At 40.1% G+C, this 17,425-nt stretch overlaps 1 protein-coding gene across 4 annotated transcripts; it reads right to left on the reverse strand.

Moving 5' to 3' along the window:
- Positions 1 to 1,059: 1,059 nt before the first annotated feature.
- patz1 (POZ/BTB and AT hook containing zinc finger 1) lies at positions 1,060 to 16,863 on the reverse strand. 4 transcript variants are annotated; one of them, XM_032513777.1, is made up of 6 exons: positions 15,115 to 16,863; positions 13,349 to 13,412; positions 13,094 to 13,265; positions 9,536 to 9,694; positions 5,535 to 5,747; positions 1,060 to 5,150 (listed from the first exon to the last, which is right to left on the reverse strand). In XM_032513777.1, exons 1-6 carry the CDS (start codon positions 16,353 to 16,355, stop codon positions 4,672 to 4,674), a joined length of 2,328 nt encoding a protein of 775 aa, XP_032369668.1. In that variant the 5' UTR covers positions 16,356 to 16,863; the 3' UTR covers positions 1,060 to 4,671. The 4 variants fall into 4 exon arrangements, with proteins under 4 accessions (XP_032369668.1, XP_032369665.1, XP_032369666.1 ...); XM_032513774.1 differs by lacking the exon at positions 9,536 to 9,694 and having other exon boundaries at positions 15,115 to 16,862; XM_032513775.1 differs by lacking the exon at positions 5,535 to 5,747 and having other exon boundaries at positions 15,115 to 16,861.
- Between the last annotated feature and the right edge of the window lie 562 nt (positions 16,864 to 17,425).

Consider the following 17,425-nt stretch of genomic DNA (forward strand, 5'->3'; position numbering starts at 1 on the left):
GAACTTTTGTGTGTTCCACTGTGGTTCCTGATTTACTTACACTACCGGTCAAAAGGTTTGGGGTCACTCATAAATTTTCATTGCACTCCATTATAGACAGAATACCAGCTCAGATCAGTTGCATTGTTTTTATGTGCTTACATAATTGCAAAAGGGTTCTCCAACGTTTTCTCAGGTAGTTTTTTTTTTTTTTTATTATGTCAGATTAGTAAACACAATGTATCTTTGGAATAAATGGTTGCTAATAATAGGCAATGTAGATATTGCATTAAATATCAACCACCCACTCAGATCAACTGGTATTCTGTCTATAATGGAGTGGAATAGAAATTTGTAAGTGACCCTAATCTTTTAACCGGTAATGTACGTATATGAATACACGTGTTTCAAAAAGTGTTGAATTCAACTCTGTAATTTTGACATAGAAATTAGGCCTGCACGATGTTTATTGCACACACGAACCATGACAAAACAAAACAAATTGGCAGTACCAAACAGATTTTTGTGGCACATTGCGCATCACCATAAGCCTGTAAACATAGAGGCTTCAATGGAGAGAAGGGAGAGCATTGCAGTGCTTGGGAGCACTTTAAAACCTATTTATACAGTCTATGTTAATCTAAAAGTCTATCTAAAAACTCACAGAAGAAAGTAGTAGTGTTTGCGATGCAGTTGGCTTGTAAAATTAAAAGAGCATCACAGTAATACAAAAATAAAAAAATCTAAGTTTTATTATATTTGATTTTAATCGCGCAGGCCTTCTATAAATGGCGGAGTAATATTATATTTCTAGTAATGTGCCAGGTGTGCTCAATTGGCTCTGGGTGCCTGTCGAATCTACTTGTTGTATAAAGATACCAGAGACGGTTTAGAACCTTACTGGAATAGCAGCTGAAAGACTTGTTTAGTTTGTCTACCGGTTTCAGTTAAGCTTTACCACCCCCCCACTACAGTCCCCCTACTGTAGCGTAATAGTTGTAAAATGGATCCCAAGGTCTAGTCTGGGACTAGATGGACTGATTCCAGTAATGACTACAAGAGAAAGGTTAGGAGCTTTTTCCAATTGCAATTTATTTGATGCTCATCTCTGTACCAACAAGAAAGATGAGACTCAATAACAGAGTACAAAAACAAATATCTATAGAAAAGTATGCTTATATTGAAATATGTCCAAAGACGTTATAACAAAACATGTAGCTCACGTCTTAAGAGCAATCTTGTTGAGTATGATGATAAAATACGAAGTTAACATATTGTACATTTTCTGTGTATTTTTTTATACAAAAGTGGCAATGCAAGTCACTCTGTACAATTCTTAACCTTTAGAAAAGAGGACATTTTTTAATCCACTGCTGTGCACAATCAGTATTTTTGAAGGCACTTTGCAACAGACCAAAGCAGAAAGCAAAAACATTTAAGCCTAAATACTTAACAAAAACACCTCGCACACTTGAGTACCAACATGGGTGAAACAAAATCATACTTCCCAGTGAAGAATATAGACAAAGGAACATCATTTCCTTACAGTATCTTCCACTTTTTTTCAAATAAGCAATAACAAAAACAACCCTTGTCACCTTTTAAGGAGTAAATACTAGTGCAGAGTGGATCAAAAAAGGAGAAAAAAAACTCAAAGATGCGAGTCGTGCAGCTGGCAGTGTGACCGCTACCAGAGCAGAGTGACATTACGGTGAACAGTTAAACTGTTACTGCCCCCGACCAGTGATCGACATTCAGTCCCCAGCTCGCATACCAAGAGCATGCAGTTTACACTTTCAATCAAATGGCCATAACTTAACATCTCTCCACTATAATGGACGAGGAAAAAAACTATCTGTACAGGACCACCATTGACAATCACTGATCATATTGGTTGGCTCATATACATTTATATATATTTATATATTTATAGAATGTGTATATGAATGGTATATACATGTCTTACAATCACAACATAACCATAAATAATATAGGAATGTACTGAATTTAACAGCCTAATTTACACATATAATAATCAAACAAAGCAGTAAACACTCAGAGGACACACACACACACACACCACACACACACACACACACACACACACACACACACACACACACACACACACACACCACACACACACACACACACACACACACACACACACACACACACACACACACACCACACACACACACACCACACACACTTCCTTACAACACAGGGAAAAAACACCGACCTATGGAAAAAGATGTTAATTAACTGATGAAAGAGTTGTGAGAGAAGTTACTAAGATACAAGATAATTACATTTTAACGTTTAAACTTATTTTGGTGGAGCACTCTTCTCACAAATAAATGCCGGCAGAGTTTTGATGCCAATTTTCTAACAGTGATTGCTTATTTTGTGTTATTTTGTATTGTTTTGTATTTTGTGTTTGTACATACAAAACTAAGAGGAAGTATGTCATGATTGTGAAAAGGGTCCACATTTGCAATTTTGATTATTTTAACCAAAACCAAATGAATCTTAACTTACAGGCTATTGATCTTCACACACAATTTCTGCTAATCCGTAACAGTCTGTTTGATTATTTAAGAGGCACAACCAATTCATCGGTGTAAAAATGTTTTCAATAACAAATGTTTTCATTAACAATTCACAAATCAAACAAAGCAAAGCTAAAAAGTGAATGTGAGGCTCCCATTGCGCATTGATTCAAGGAATCCTTCAATTAAGTCTGTCCTCATCAATTAAATTTCTTGGTTCAACATTTTGGATAAAACATAATTTCACTGCAAGACACTCGGATGGATAGCTTGCACCGTAACCTAGCGACCATTAGTGCAAACACAAGACCTATCATCTAACAGCACAAGCAAATCTGACAGAAGATGGGTGAGCAATACAAGAATTGCAAGTGATGAAGAGGAAGAAACACCGAAGAAATAAAGTGAGCTTAATTACTCGACTCTGTAAAAGTAGTATTACGTTTGGTCGGTCCAGAGGCTGGTGGATCAGTGCTCTAGCTGTCGTACAACACACACAACCGCACATCTACAGTTAACATCATTTAGAGTGAAAAATCATCAAAACAAGCAAATCACAAGATTTTTGTTGGACATAAAAACTGTACACAAAACCGAGGGCATGAATAAGTTAATAAAATATAATCTACATTTCTCAAAATATATGCTGAAAATATACCTGACCTTGGTCCCTGTTCAGTACACACACAAATGATTTAATACCTCACAAACAAGGCTTTGGGGGGGGGGGGGCTTCCTAACAAGCTCAAGGCATGTTTTCAAGACAAATTTTGCAGGTTAAAAACATTTTTTGGTCCTGTAATAATGCCTTTCCTCTTCTTACCTCTGCTTTGTTTGTATAAATAATTCCCAAATCATCAAATCAAAAATTGACTAACAGCCCTCTTACATCCAAATGAGCAGCTAGTAGAGTCGTAGTTGCTTCATTTAGAGCACAAGTCCCTCCAGCTAGAAAATTGGTGGACCAGCACTGCTCTCTGATTCCCAACCTCAGGTTAATGCGGAATGGCAACACACCTCAAAGGCTTTGTTCAAATAATTAAAAAGAACTGTGTCTACCAGTAGCCGCTACAAACATTAAAAACCTGGATCTGAAAATAAAACTAAAAGAAATAAAGCTATGGTGCTTTTAAAGCTTTTCCCATTTCAGGAAGAGTGGTTGGTTTTCACATTTGCTACAACTTTTTATAGTTAAAATCTCATGAAGTTGGCGCAACATTTAACTCGACTATGAGAAACACTATGGTGTTCTTTTCTTCAGTGAGGTAGCTTATTCTCTTGTTTCACCTAAAAAAAAAGTGCCAGATTTGATGGTGCCAGATGATCTTTATATGGAGGCAGTAACGGTTCAAAAAATAAGTTGTTAATGTTTTAAAAGTGCTTCTTAACTGTAATCCTGTCAATAGTAATTCATTAAGGTCCCTGACAGCTATCAGTGATACTCAGTGGCCAGCAAACGGATACTTTCTGTATGAAGCCAAAGAAAAATAGGCTAACTTGTGTCGAAAAATATGCCGTGCGCTTGTTAGAAATGTTTCTTGGAACAATTACTATATTACAAGAAAAATCAAAATTGAGCCAAATTAAATCCCTGTTCTTAAGAAAAACAAAATCTTTCTTAAAAGAAGCAGAAACATAAATACAGAACTCAGCCCTCTTGTTGCTCTGAAGTAAAGACAACTGTTACAGCCTTTGAGGGAACGAGGAATATGAAGCATTAAAATTATTGTATTGGCCAAGGTACATCAGAGCAGTTAAAGTGGGCAGACAAACAGTAAGTAATTACTTGTCAAGAAACGTTTGTGCAGTGAAAAAAGCTCAATTACACGCAAGCCAAAAACAAATAAAGAATACCAAACATAACTTCAACTGATCCACATCAGGTAAAGGACATAAGACCTTCATGTCGTTTCTTTGTAAAGAAAATTCAAACACGTGCATGCACTTTTCATACTCTGAAAAAGTAGAAAAAGTAGGAATTGTATGGCGTCTGTGACAAAAATATCGGATACACATTAAGTGAGGAAACAAAGAAAAATTAGCCTTGAGGCAAAGTTATTCCCAAATACAGAGCATCTTCTGTGGGCAACCCAGCTTTGTCATAAGAATGAGAGTCTTTGCTAGAACTTTAGCAAATATGTCACTTCCCTCCAAAGTCAATTCCACTTTGACCTGCCTCAGCATCAACCAGTGAAGAGGCAAAAGCAGACTGGACTATCTGAAAGCCAAAAGACTCAAGCAGGGACATGTTTTGTTGAGGGGAGAAGGGAGAGGTCAGGGAGGGGGTCAGCTCATTTAAGCCCGACCCTGAAACCCCCTGGGTCTTCTGGGCTTTGTGAACTCTGTGCTGGTGCTTGTTGAGGTAGGACTTGGTGCGGAAGGCCTGACCGCAAATACCGCAGCTAAACTTCTTCTCAGGGTCCGTCTTGGCTTTAGATCCCTCTGGAGAGCCCAAGGCCTCCGCAGAGGCTCCGTTACAGGCTAAAGGGGGCATCTCGAGCTCCGGCCCGTCAGGTTTGTGTGGAGATTTCAGCTCGTCACCGTTGGACAATTCTCCAAACGAAGGATCGGATTCTTCTGATTCCAGATGGTGACATTTCCCAGTGTTTTCCTGCCCATCTGTGGTAAACACAGCATGGATAGGAAGGGAGAGAGTGTGACAGAGAGAGAAAATGGGAGGAAAGGGAGGCATGAATTAGCAATGGATTACAGAACAGGTTTTTAAACAACTTAAATCCAGTAGTTGGTTGGCACCTGCAAAAACTTAAAAAAGTTACTTAAGAACTTTAGTGAAAAGGCACCAAGTACAAGAAGAACAAATTGTGGAAATTAATCTTACAGTCAATCACTACATTTAGATACAACAAAGTGGCATGGCATTACACTATACAATCATTTATCTCAGTCCGTTTGCCCAGTGTCCACTGACAGTTCGGCTTTGCTCATCCAACCAGTGGGCAGTGCTAGCACCATGCCCCCACCCACCCGTTGGACTGTACTGACCTGCAGCAGGCCCATGGACAGGGAAGCCAGGCACCCCGCCAGAGCGACAATCCCAGAAATATGGAGCCCCACCTGCCTTCCCCATGAGCAGCTCAGGCTGCAGGCCCAAGGCTGGAGGGCCAGGATGGGGAAGAACTGGGTGTCCAGAGAGCCCATGAAAGCGACCCTCTGCCTCAGACGAGGTGAGAAGAAGCTGGTGACTGGCACACAGGTCTACACAACACCCGGCCAGGGAGAAAGGAAGGGGAGGGGCAGACATAACAGGCCGGCGCAAACCATACAGACAGAATTACCTTCACTTCACGACTAGAACTTGAAATGCTGTCTTTGAACAAAATAGTTTTTAGTTTGAAATAATCCACGTTGAGTGAGTCCCATCACTAAAGATTAGAGCCCGACCAATAAAATATTTTTAAGACAGATACGAATATTTGGTTATTTAAAAATCCGATATGCCGATATACTGTATTTAAAAAGAACTGCAGAAATCCAGAAATGCGTTACAAAACAAACAGATTTTCCTAACATTAGTTATTTATGAGTTGTCACTAAAATAATATGGTAATAATTTGTTTTATTATTAACAGAGGAACATCAAAATATATTATAGTTCTGATAATAAAATTTATAAAAATACAAACTTAAGATATGAAACTTAAAGTCCTTTGAACAAAAACACATCAACACGGATGTTGTAGAGTGCCCTCTGGTGGACAAACTATGCAACCCCAATGCTCATAACATGGTTGATAGTTTTATTTTTAAATATTCACTTATCAGAATAATCTTTGTCATTGTGAATGAGTCTGATGAATGAATATATATATATATATATTTTTTTTTTTTTAAATGCCTAATATCGGCCGATTGGTCGGGCTCTACTAAAGATGTCAGTGATGGATTAATTAATTAGTTATTTATTAGTTATTTTTCTCCCTACAGCAAATACTAAATCCATGAACTAAGAGACTTATAATAGTTATTAAAATAATTGACCAAAACAGTTGATATTGTGAAAAATACATAGGATGGGAATCCTACATGTGACTAACAATCTACTTTTATGAGATAAATATACATAAGTTGTGTGTCATTTGAGTGCAGGACCCTGCTACTGTGCATACTGGCTCACTGACACACCTGAACGAACAGAGAGTCATAATGTTATTACATCTTCATGTCCTGTTGTACGTATATCCAGGTGAGAAAAGCCAATACTGTGTATAGCATAGTATAATGTTCACAAATGGTATGGCACTACATAAAGAACAAAGTAAAAACTGCAGTAAATATAGTGACAGTACACAATTCTCAAGGCTTAATCGTATTTTCAGCTAAAACTTGTATCTGATGAGGTTTGTCACTCAGGATTAAAGCATTAAAACCAAATTATGTCAAACCCTGTGTGTTGTGTTTACTCTAATTGTGTAACTCAACATTCAGTCTCTTTCCCTTTGAGTAATTAGCTTATATAGGGCGGGGGGGGGGGGGTGTAAATCGCCACAGAATGACTACTCTACAATCTGTTTAAAAATGTTATTTTTAAACTGAACAATCTTAAAATGAAGCAGAAGAAATACTAACTTGCCTAATAGTATAACTTAAGCAAGCAAATAACAATAATGCTGCCCAAAGGACACGTGAAAAACATGACTACTCTTTCAACACCAATTGCAGGAGCACTGTGACTTGGTGTATCCGTGGATCGTCAAGTAGTGTGACATGTTGTTCTTGTCACAAACCTCCCAGTAAACAATATGGCAACCAATGTTCAATCATGGATTCAAAAGAAACTGCTAACCCACTCTCTAATAATAAGCAAGTCTCCAGTTGCTTTGCACCTGCTAGGGCAGAAATTATAGGATCAATATGATGCTAATAAATTCGTATTGATAAAATGATAATACCACTAGGTAAAAAGAGGACAGTTTCTCAAAATAACTCTAGCACAGCAAAAAAATTATGGCAATTACCTACAGTATACTTGTTGATGATGCACTTGCAGCCACCTGTCTATCATGATGCAATTTAGAAGATGGCAAACAAAGAGACCATAATCAATTTGAATGATTCATTACTTAAATTAGTCAATGTTTTTTTTTTTTCTTACCTTATAATCAGTTCTGGAAGCAAAAGCTGCTCTCATTATAATAAATAAATTTGATAGCCAACCTTAGTTTGGTCTTAAGCCAGTTTTTTAAAAATTGTTCACATAATTGCAGGAAGTCATTTCCAAGTAGGACAGGGCAATATATCGATATTTTGATATATGTGGCTTGATATCATCTTAAATTTTAGATATTGTAATATCCTGATATGACACAAGTGTTTCCGGTTTTAAAAGGCTGCATTACAGTAGAGTGATGTAATTTTCTGAACACACCAGACTGTTCTAGCTGTTCTATTATTTGCATTTACCCACATAGTTATTATATCAACATAACTGATGATTATTTATCAAAAATCTCATTGTGTGCATATTTTGTAAAAGCACCAATTATCAATCCTACAATATCGCCACAATATCCATATCGAAGTACTTGGTAAAAAATATTGGGATATTTGATTTTCTTCACATCACACAGCTCTAGTTACAAGTGCAATCAACAGACATATTCATCATCTTCCATATTATCAATTGTGGTTTGTGCTCACTGTCTTAATGCTACTGGTTCTACAAAAGGTTTCACTGAATCCAGTAGCCTGGAAATCCAGACCCAAATCCGAAAGATTAAGGGTCTGGCATCGAGTAATGAAAGTCGCCCATCTCTAGGGGCAACACCAAATGTGCATTTGAAAATCTCACTGCACGCAATTGGATAACACTACAACCAATCAGAACAACACACGGGGTGACATATCCAGAGCCCCTTACGCTTAGCTACCAGCGGACCTAACTGGTAGATTAAACTGTCATCTGTTTAGCTTGCCTATGGTCTGCCTATATCAGATACGCCGATGTGATTGGGTTAGATCGACTACAAGGGTATAGTAGATGAGCGGCATTACTCGATGCCAGAGTAACTTGCAGAGCAAATTGAAATTGTGCTTTTGCGAGAACTCTGGATTTCCAGGGTATGAATCCAGGGCAAATGGAGTACACATAAGGACACTCATGCAACACTGTGCATTGCTGAACAACTGCTGATGGACCAGCCAAGCAGAAACAAACACCATATGATGCCGAGGCCATGCTGGACAGACACTCACATTTATAAAAAAATATAAAATAAAAAAAATTACTTAGCACTCCGAATTCTTACATGCTCATGTGTAAGAACTGACAACTGTTAATTCCAGACAACATCTACATGTTTAGTTACGGTATGCGAAGATAGTAAAGAATGTGTCCACATTACATTCCCAATTTCCAGCCTAATGAGGAGCTAAGTCTTTACTCTAAATAACAATGTAGTGTTTTAGTAACAGAGGTGCCCATAGTACTAAGCCTACCTACTTGTCTGACTAACAGAAAAGGTCCTAATTTCCACTGTAGTTTCGCTTCTGGATGTGAATAAATGAGTGGTCTGCCTATTGACTAGAATTTGTTCAATAGTAACAGATGCACTGCTCATAGATACAGCATAAAGGGGTTTCTCCAGTCATATCTACAATACTAACATTTGAGTCAGTGAAACTTCTGAGAACACCCTAGTATATCCAGCTCTTTGTGTGGCACTCTTGAGTGGACTGACTAAATGTCTAATCATATACTACTTAATCTGCAGTTTAAGAAGTTAAGCAACTCATACAGGTTTGGACTACTTCAAGCGGTTTTCCTTCCACCTAATTACCCCCTCTGAATGAAAGAAAGTTAGCTAGCAGAAAACAACCAGCACATGAAATTGAACAAAATGTCTGAGAGCAAAGCTTGGCAGGTTGATGTATGCTTGTGTTTTAAAACATACACAAAAGATGAAACAGCATGTTTCTCCAAACAGCAGCAGAGCAAATAAAAGCCAGAAACATGAAAGTTTGGGAGGGGGCGGCCGGCTGCTTGCCTTCCACTGAGCACTGGCGTCCCATGTGGTAAGGGGTGCCGTTGTGCATCTGCAGCTCCCCCCTTGGCTCAGGGAAGGTGTGCATTGTGGCAGAGGGGGGCAGTGGAGAGCCATGGTGTGTCTTTATATGGACCTTAAGGTAGGACGCAGTGGAGAAACCTGGGACCAGAAGAACAAAAAAAAGGCAGTTGTTTGGCACACTCAAGGCCTTGACTATGACGAGGGGTGCCCTGGCTATTTGATGTCATGATCCAACACTAATGATTCATTGAGGGGGAGTTGAATGAATATCTTTATCTCAAATTTGACTTCTCAACTAACTGTAAAGAGCAACACTAGATTATAAGCAAGAGGAAAAAATCTAAATTCCCAAGCAAACAAAGAGTGATGCACATTATAAAGAGATGTTCTTTAAGAGCGAATCACATTATTTTATTCTGGTGTAAAGGCCACAGTAAATAGCATTGGACTCTAGTGTGCAGGATCTACAGGCACAAAAAAGCAGATGCTCAAGGAAGCCCGCAAAACGGTTTCAGTATGTAGCATTAGGGCTGCACGATTATGGCCAAAATGATAATCGCGATTATTTTGATCAAAATTTTGATCGCGATTATTCTCACGATTATTTGTTGATTTTAACCAAAACAAATTTTATTGTCACATAGGCTATTTATAACTGCGAGAGGGAGTGTGATGGACGCTACTCACAGAGAGACGGCTGATCATTATGAACAGGTCCAGCACGGGTCGAACGGCGGATACACACGTCGTGTGTATTAAACGTCTGTATCTTCACTGCGCTGCATTTTTATGAACTATGATATTCTGGCCATGGGTCACATCTCTGGTCCTGGTCCAGGCTTCGGTACAGCAGCTCCGTCTCCCACGCTGTGACTCTACCAACTGAAGTTAGCTGCATTCAAAAACTTCTTCTGTGTTCTTCGCCGTAGCGGCCGCGATAACAGTTACCCGCGGAAACACTGGTACAAATACAGGTTTGCCCCCTCATACTTAACAACATACAGCTGTGTTAATGAAAAATTAAAACTGTAGACATATATCAGAAGTGTGGACCGGCGGCCGCTGTGTGGCGGGGCGCGGAGAGTAAGAGGAGAGAGAGTAGGACGAGAGAGCGTAGAAAGATCCAACACAGGCACGGCTTTACAGACGAAATGGGTCATGTAACGCAAAATTAAACCATATCCATATAAACAGCATTGCAGCGGATGCGAGGACATTAGCACCGGTGCGTCCTAGAAGAGCTAACAGCTAACAGACGCAACTAGCTAACAGCTAACAGACGCTAACTAGCACTGGTCACTGCTGTTGTCTGAAAAACAACAAATGGGACAAAGTGTTGTGTTTACTGGTAAACTGGTAAACCTTGAGACTGACGTATTACCGACTGCTATCTGTTGAGTTTTCCTCACGCTACTCTGTCCTCTGTGACTGTCTACATCTAGAAACTTAGCTGCACGGGGTGCAGTGAACTACTCTGACTGGCTCATGAGCAGACGGCTTTATGGAGCGGGAGATTGGCTTTGCAAAAAACCCGGAGCGTTCTATGAAATGACGCTTTATAAAAAATAATCGCTTGATCACGCAAATTTGATCGTGGGAAGTCCAAATCGTGATCGCGATTAAAATTCGATTAATTGTGCAGCCCTATGTAGCATGCACCAAAACTGTATGTACGAGTATGAACTTTCGCACATATTTGTCAAATTCAGTATGTGCATTTCACAGAAAGACACAGGCAATAATTTGCATGGCATTTGAGTGGCACCGTCGAATCAGGGAGCAAATGGGACAAATCACACACTGAACAAAGTTTTGGGAAATGTCAAGGGTCTTTATGCTTCCTCCTGTGTCTGGGCAGAAAGTAAATACACAGTGGAGGAGCCAACACAGAGGCCCCCGGAGAAAAGAAAAGAATCAGCGCACTGTAAGATGTGATTTTATATTGCTGTAGAGGCAAAAATGTTTCCTCTTTAATGCTAGAATTGTTTATGTTCTGTTCTAAGCGCACTTGCCCATATTTGATTGGCAAACCCCTTGCATTAATAGATTAATGTGCAACATTTAGATGGTGATCCACTCAAGTTGTGTAGCTGTTTAGTCACGGTTTTGCAGAGTGGTAGAGGAAATCCTTGGTGTTTTGGACCGGGTTATGAATTTATATTACAAATAAACAATCTAATTCACAAAAGAAAAAAGGAATTAATTGCAATACAATGACTATAACTCCAGACCTTCAATATTTCTCTAAGAACCCACAACAGAGCCAGCCGAATCCAAAACCGTCAACCTTTTTGGAGACATTGTGCTTTTTCAACATTTCAATTCAGAATGTCAATGTGTAAAACAGTCCCTTTCAGGATTTTGCGATGTCATGATCAAAACAATTCACGCAAATTCAACCAATCATAGAATCGCAATTTTGAGTAATCACCGCAACTTTTCCGCTACTTCAACCAAATCACAGCAGTCCCACGTGCCAGACTTTGGGTCAGTATGTGACTCTGAGGCGTACTCTGAGAGCCACTGACCAAACAGTAGTGAGAAAGGGTTGACACACGTCGCCAAACTCATTTCCAAAAGACTGCGCAAAACATTTCAACCCGTCCTGCCAACTTGCAAACATTTTAACATCAATGTACGCTGTAACGTTTTTTTTCCACTCTGAAGTTGCTGAAAGCTGCTGAAGTTTCAATCCAGCTGGCTCTCTGCAGCGGGTGGGGAGCTGCTGCTCAGTTCCCCCCGTGTAACCGGTATTATACCAACATTTGCAGCATCTTGAGCCTTTTTGGTAAGGTTACTAGAAAAACTCACTCCAGAGTATTTTATTGTCCACGAAACAAGTTTCTTTTTTATTTTTAAAGAAGTATACCCCATTTTCACTGTCTCACGCAAAATACAAAAAACATAGCAACTTTTAACCTAATTTTTTTACAAAACCTCCCGCAAAAATCAGGCATTTTGGGCTGCAATTATCTCAAAAAAAGGCAGCGAAATCCTGGAAGGAATGGCAAAAGCACTGTTGTCAGCCATGCTTTGGCTGCACTTTATGCAATAGTTGCAATGCATAACGTTGGCCATTTTATCATTTCTAAGTCACAGAAATTGGACAAGCCATTCTTTACAAAAGGAATACGTGTTGGCCTTTTTGTGTTAGGGTCAGAGTGGGATGAGGCCATGTCTGCCAAGATGTTGGGTCAGGATTAGCATCTTACTGGGGACAGGGGAGACAGGTGGTAAAGCAGTTACCTCCTCCGATGATATCAGATCAAAGGACGGGTCTTTTAGGGCCCGTGGACAGGTGGAACGGGCACCGCAGCACGTGTTGTATAAAAAACAAGCACTAATTATCTTTATTTGTCACTCAAGGAGACGTACAGGGTGCAGTTTCACATATGCGGGTGGGGGGGAAAATAACGCTACACACATACACACAGAGACAAACCTGCTAAAAGTCAGGCACACTGGTACAACCAATGAAAAATGTTTAGTCACAATCTGGAGCTCTGTGATGCATGCTGAGGTTTTTTGAATAACTACCTTTGTTGCAAATGCCACAGTAGTTGTGCGTCCCTTCACTGTGTTTCTTGAGGTGGTCTGTCATGTAGGCAGCTCGCAGAAACTTGCCACAAACTTTGCAAGGAATTTTGTCCTCATGGCATGCAAGGTGCGACCGGAGGCGATCTCTTGTAGCAAAAGAGGCGTTACAAATCTGAAATACAGAAATCAACACGTTAACCCACAAGCTGTGCGTTCATAATATATTAATTCCAAAATATAAATCCTGAATGTTACCTGGCACTTGTGTGGTCTCTCTGTTGTGTGAACCTGTTTAATATGTCCATTCAGGTGGTCTGGTCTGGAAAGAAAGAAGGAAAATAATATTTGATGTCCATCCATGACTAATTTCTAATATATTTCCACGCAACTAAAGATCCTGTCTCTTACCACAAGCATTCCTCATTTAAACTAAGAAATTATAACTGCTTTTGTTAAAAACTATGTTGTGCAAGACTCATTTTATTTAACTTTTTTTAACTACTACCGGTAACTGAAGAACAGCAACCCAAAACCTAAGATTGTACTACTCTGGTGGGTGTTGACCTTCCTGTGCACACTTACCTTTATTACGTCCAAGTGTTCAATTATTCATATGTGACTTTGTGAGCATAAAATTACATCCACGTTGTCTTAACGTTTAAACGTTCCATTACATTTGCGTGGTGACCCTTTTGTCTCTTAGTTATTTTAATTAGAGGCTGACTTATGTACTGATTTAGTTACAGTCAAATCTGGTAAACAATAAAATGTAATTTAAATAGTACAGTAAAACAAAAAAGTTTAATTAGTGGTAAGTAACCATAAAATCTACTTCTGGTTAGTATACCATGGCATTAAAGTAAGTATAAATTAATGTAATATTTTAAATATCTGGGACAGGAATTCTTCCTCAGAGTGCAGTGGATTTACATATGTAGGATTTACTGGACAGTCCAATAGTGTTGAGGAACATAGGAAAAAAGGGGGAGAGAGAGGGCAGTATGACATTTAACACAGGTCCTAGGCCAGAATCCAACTGTGATGTTGTGTTGAAACAAAACAGCTACCAAAACACTCCTGAACATATTAAATGTAACAAAAAAGGTTAATGACTTATTTCATGCCAGAAAGCATTTCAATTTTAAAGAATAAAAAAAAACACTATAGTAATTTTTTTTCTTGAATGTTGCACAACTGAGGGGATTCGACCTGTACAAATCTTAGTTGGCGCTTTGACAAACTCCCACCTCATCACATTAGGATTTGTTCTTATTTTTTTATCAATTAGCATGCAATTACCTAGACTTATTACATGTATTATTTGCACGTATTTTAACATCCAAAACAGTAGGTGGAGACAGTGAGTTTGCATCATAGCCTAAGAGCACTAAGCCTGGGAAATTGGTTTGTGGGTGAACCCAAATGACTCAGACCACAAATCGTAACGGCAATATTTAACGGCTCAGAAGTTTTCTTACAACAAAACAAGTAAGGTTTGCGTATAACAACATTTAAGAGTGTATCAGATTTGGCAGAAAGTGTTTTTCTTAAATGACTGATAATGCCCCTCACACTTCAGGGTTTGAACTAGGTCTCCCGTTAATAGGTGCCAACTCAAAAGAATGACTACTTATAAAGTTTAACTAAAGTCCTTGTTTTTGGACCTCAGACCTCGTGCTAAAGTTGCTGACAACAATATGTGTCTGTGCATCTCAAAAGCTGACAAACAGCCTTCTGAATCGCACGACTGACATTAATTGCTTCCTTCGGTTTTTGCTTTGATTCAAAGCTGTGCTTTTACAGTTTTGTGATCGTGAGTAGGCCTACTCACTAAATAACTAGCTACAGTTACTTTGTATTCAGCTACTAGCTATATCTCTAATGCCGATAGAGTTGCACCTCATTGTAAGACCTGTCCTTGTTAAGTGAGAATCCCAGGCATTGGGGCACAGTTGCAGCACTGTTTTTCTACAAATCCACAAGACATGATACGCGTTCGGTGTGAATAAAGGTCAGCTCACCTTGAAAAACCTTTACCACAGCTTTGGCATACATAAGGTTTCCCGACTGACCCGTCATGGGACCGCACATGGTACGACATCCTGTCCTTGCGTTTGAAACGGAGCCCGCACACATGGCAAGCGTACGGCTTCTCCCCTGAATGGGAGAGCTTGTGTCGGTTCAGGTGGTAAACGTCGCGGAAAACTTTACCGCAAATGTCACAGCCGACATGCCGCCTGGTCCTCTCCCGTTTGCGACCGTTATCCAGTGTGAGCCCTCCGTGTAACGGCACACCGTTTTCCACTAAACCCGACTGAGACATTAAAGAAATGCCACCCGCTGTTGACAGGCTGTCGTCGACGTTGTTTACACCGCCGGTGTGGGCTCCGTGTTGCGCTTCGTGGTTCTTCAACCGGGAAGCTTCTGTGAATGCTTTACCGCAAGTCCCGCAGGGAAACAGCCCATTGTCTTTCTGGGTGCTGTGATTAAAGTGTACAGCCTCCACAACCCCGACAGCTTTCTTTGGTCTCCCCTTGTTCCTTTTCGAACCCGGGGAGCCAGCGTCATGCTGAAACGTGTTTCCCGGTGTTTCCGTTGATGGGGAAACGGACAGTGCTTCGACAGGCACCAACATTCGCATCGACGACCCGCCGCCGTCCTCCAATAACACGGCGGCAGTGTCTTCACTCCCATCCACATGCATTTGTGCATTGTTAGCAAAGCTTTGACCGTTCACCAGCATTGCCATTCCGTTCACCAGATCCTGCTGCGCCACCGGGAAACCCAGCTCCGTGGCCCCTGTGGCCTGGAAAAGGCTGGCTTCTCCTCCCCGTGAGGTCGGGACGAGGATTTGTACGTTTGACTGCTTGATTACCTCCTGACATATCTCAATAACGGATCGCATAAGCAGAAACTTGGCAGCTGTCATCAACTCCGGAAAGCACTCCAATCGCACCACAATCCTAGAGGTGTATGCGAAGTCCAAAACGTCTTTAAAAACTTTTGGGCTGATAGTGTGCATCTCCAGCTCCTTGGCGTCGCCCTCCGCCTGGCGGCTGAAGACCGACTCGAAATACTCGCTGCACGCCGCTAACACAGCTTTGTGTGCAGGGAAGCTCTCCTCGCCGACGCGCAGGATCACATCGCAGAACCTTCCTCCATCTTTCCTCTGAATGTTGAGGTTGTGTAGCATCTCCGCACTGTGCTTGCTCACCTGATAGGTGTACGAAGAAGTCCAAGACGGCTCCGCTACCTTCTCCATGCCGAATTCATCCAATAACAATGGTTGTTAGCGACAACGGTCGGAGAAATGACGGGTTTTGTTTAACGAATCCGATCGGTTGATACCAGCTAGCTACAAAATCCAAAACCAACCGCCCTCCCCGTCGTTTTAGCATCTAACGTTAGCAGGGAAAAATGGCAGCCCCCCAGCTTCCTGTGAACTTTGACCCTGGTTTCTGGAGGGGTGGGGGTCGCTCGTTTTGTGAAAAATGTGTCTCTAGGGTTTGATATTAAATGGTTATTTTTACGATTCTCACGTTATAATGGCTATCAAGGAGTATTACAGCCCCAACACCGCAGGGGTCTATCACGTCTTTATGCCAAAATGTTAACACGCAGGTCTCTTCCTGCCTGGTCTGTTTGTAAAACCCCTCCCCCAACCAACCACAAATCCGACAAAAACCTTTTCCTCTGTGCGAGTAAGGTTGTAAAAGCATTAGCTATACAGTAAGTTGTGGCTTGACAAGACAATAAGGAAGGTACTGGTGAAATAAAAAAAAACGCTAACGGCAGTAATATTGAAAAATCTTTCTGTAGAAATAATTTTAGTTAATCAGTTTTGATATGTGCATGGTATTTTTGAACAGGGTTTATACTCTAGCGTGACTATTTCATTTTATAATCAGTTTTTAGATACCTTAGACATTGAGCTACCAGTTATTTTGTCTACTTCCATAAACGAGGCTAAATATTAGAAATTTTAATATTAAACCTATTCCACCACCACCCCCTGGAAATAATTGAACACCTGACAATGTCAAATACTCATTCAAGCTTTCATTAGACTAGGTCTTTCAGGCAGATACCAATTAAATTAAATAGAGCTTTAATTTAATAAAATTATAGCTTTAATGGGATTAAAGAATTGTGACCATGATGTGCATATTATAGTTTGTAGTAGACATTTCTTTAAGACCTTAAATATACTGTATGACATTGCTGGTTGGCCCACATACTCCCATTGCTGTGGTCATTTTATTTCTAGGGCTGTGATATATGCAACAAGCTAATCAGCCTGGAAAAATAAAACTAGCTTGTTTACTACCAAAT

The sequence above is a fragment of the Etheostoma spectabile genome, chromosome 4 (assembly GCF_008692095.1).
Source record: "Etheostoma spectabile isolate EspeVRDwgs_2016 chromosome 4, UIUC_Espe_1.0, whole genome shotgun sequence".
Taxonomy (NCBI): Eukaryota; Metazoa; Chordata; class Actinopteri; order Perciformes; family Percidae; genus Etheostoma; species Etheostoma spectabile.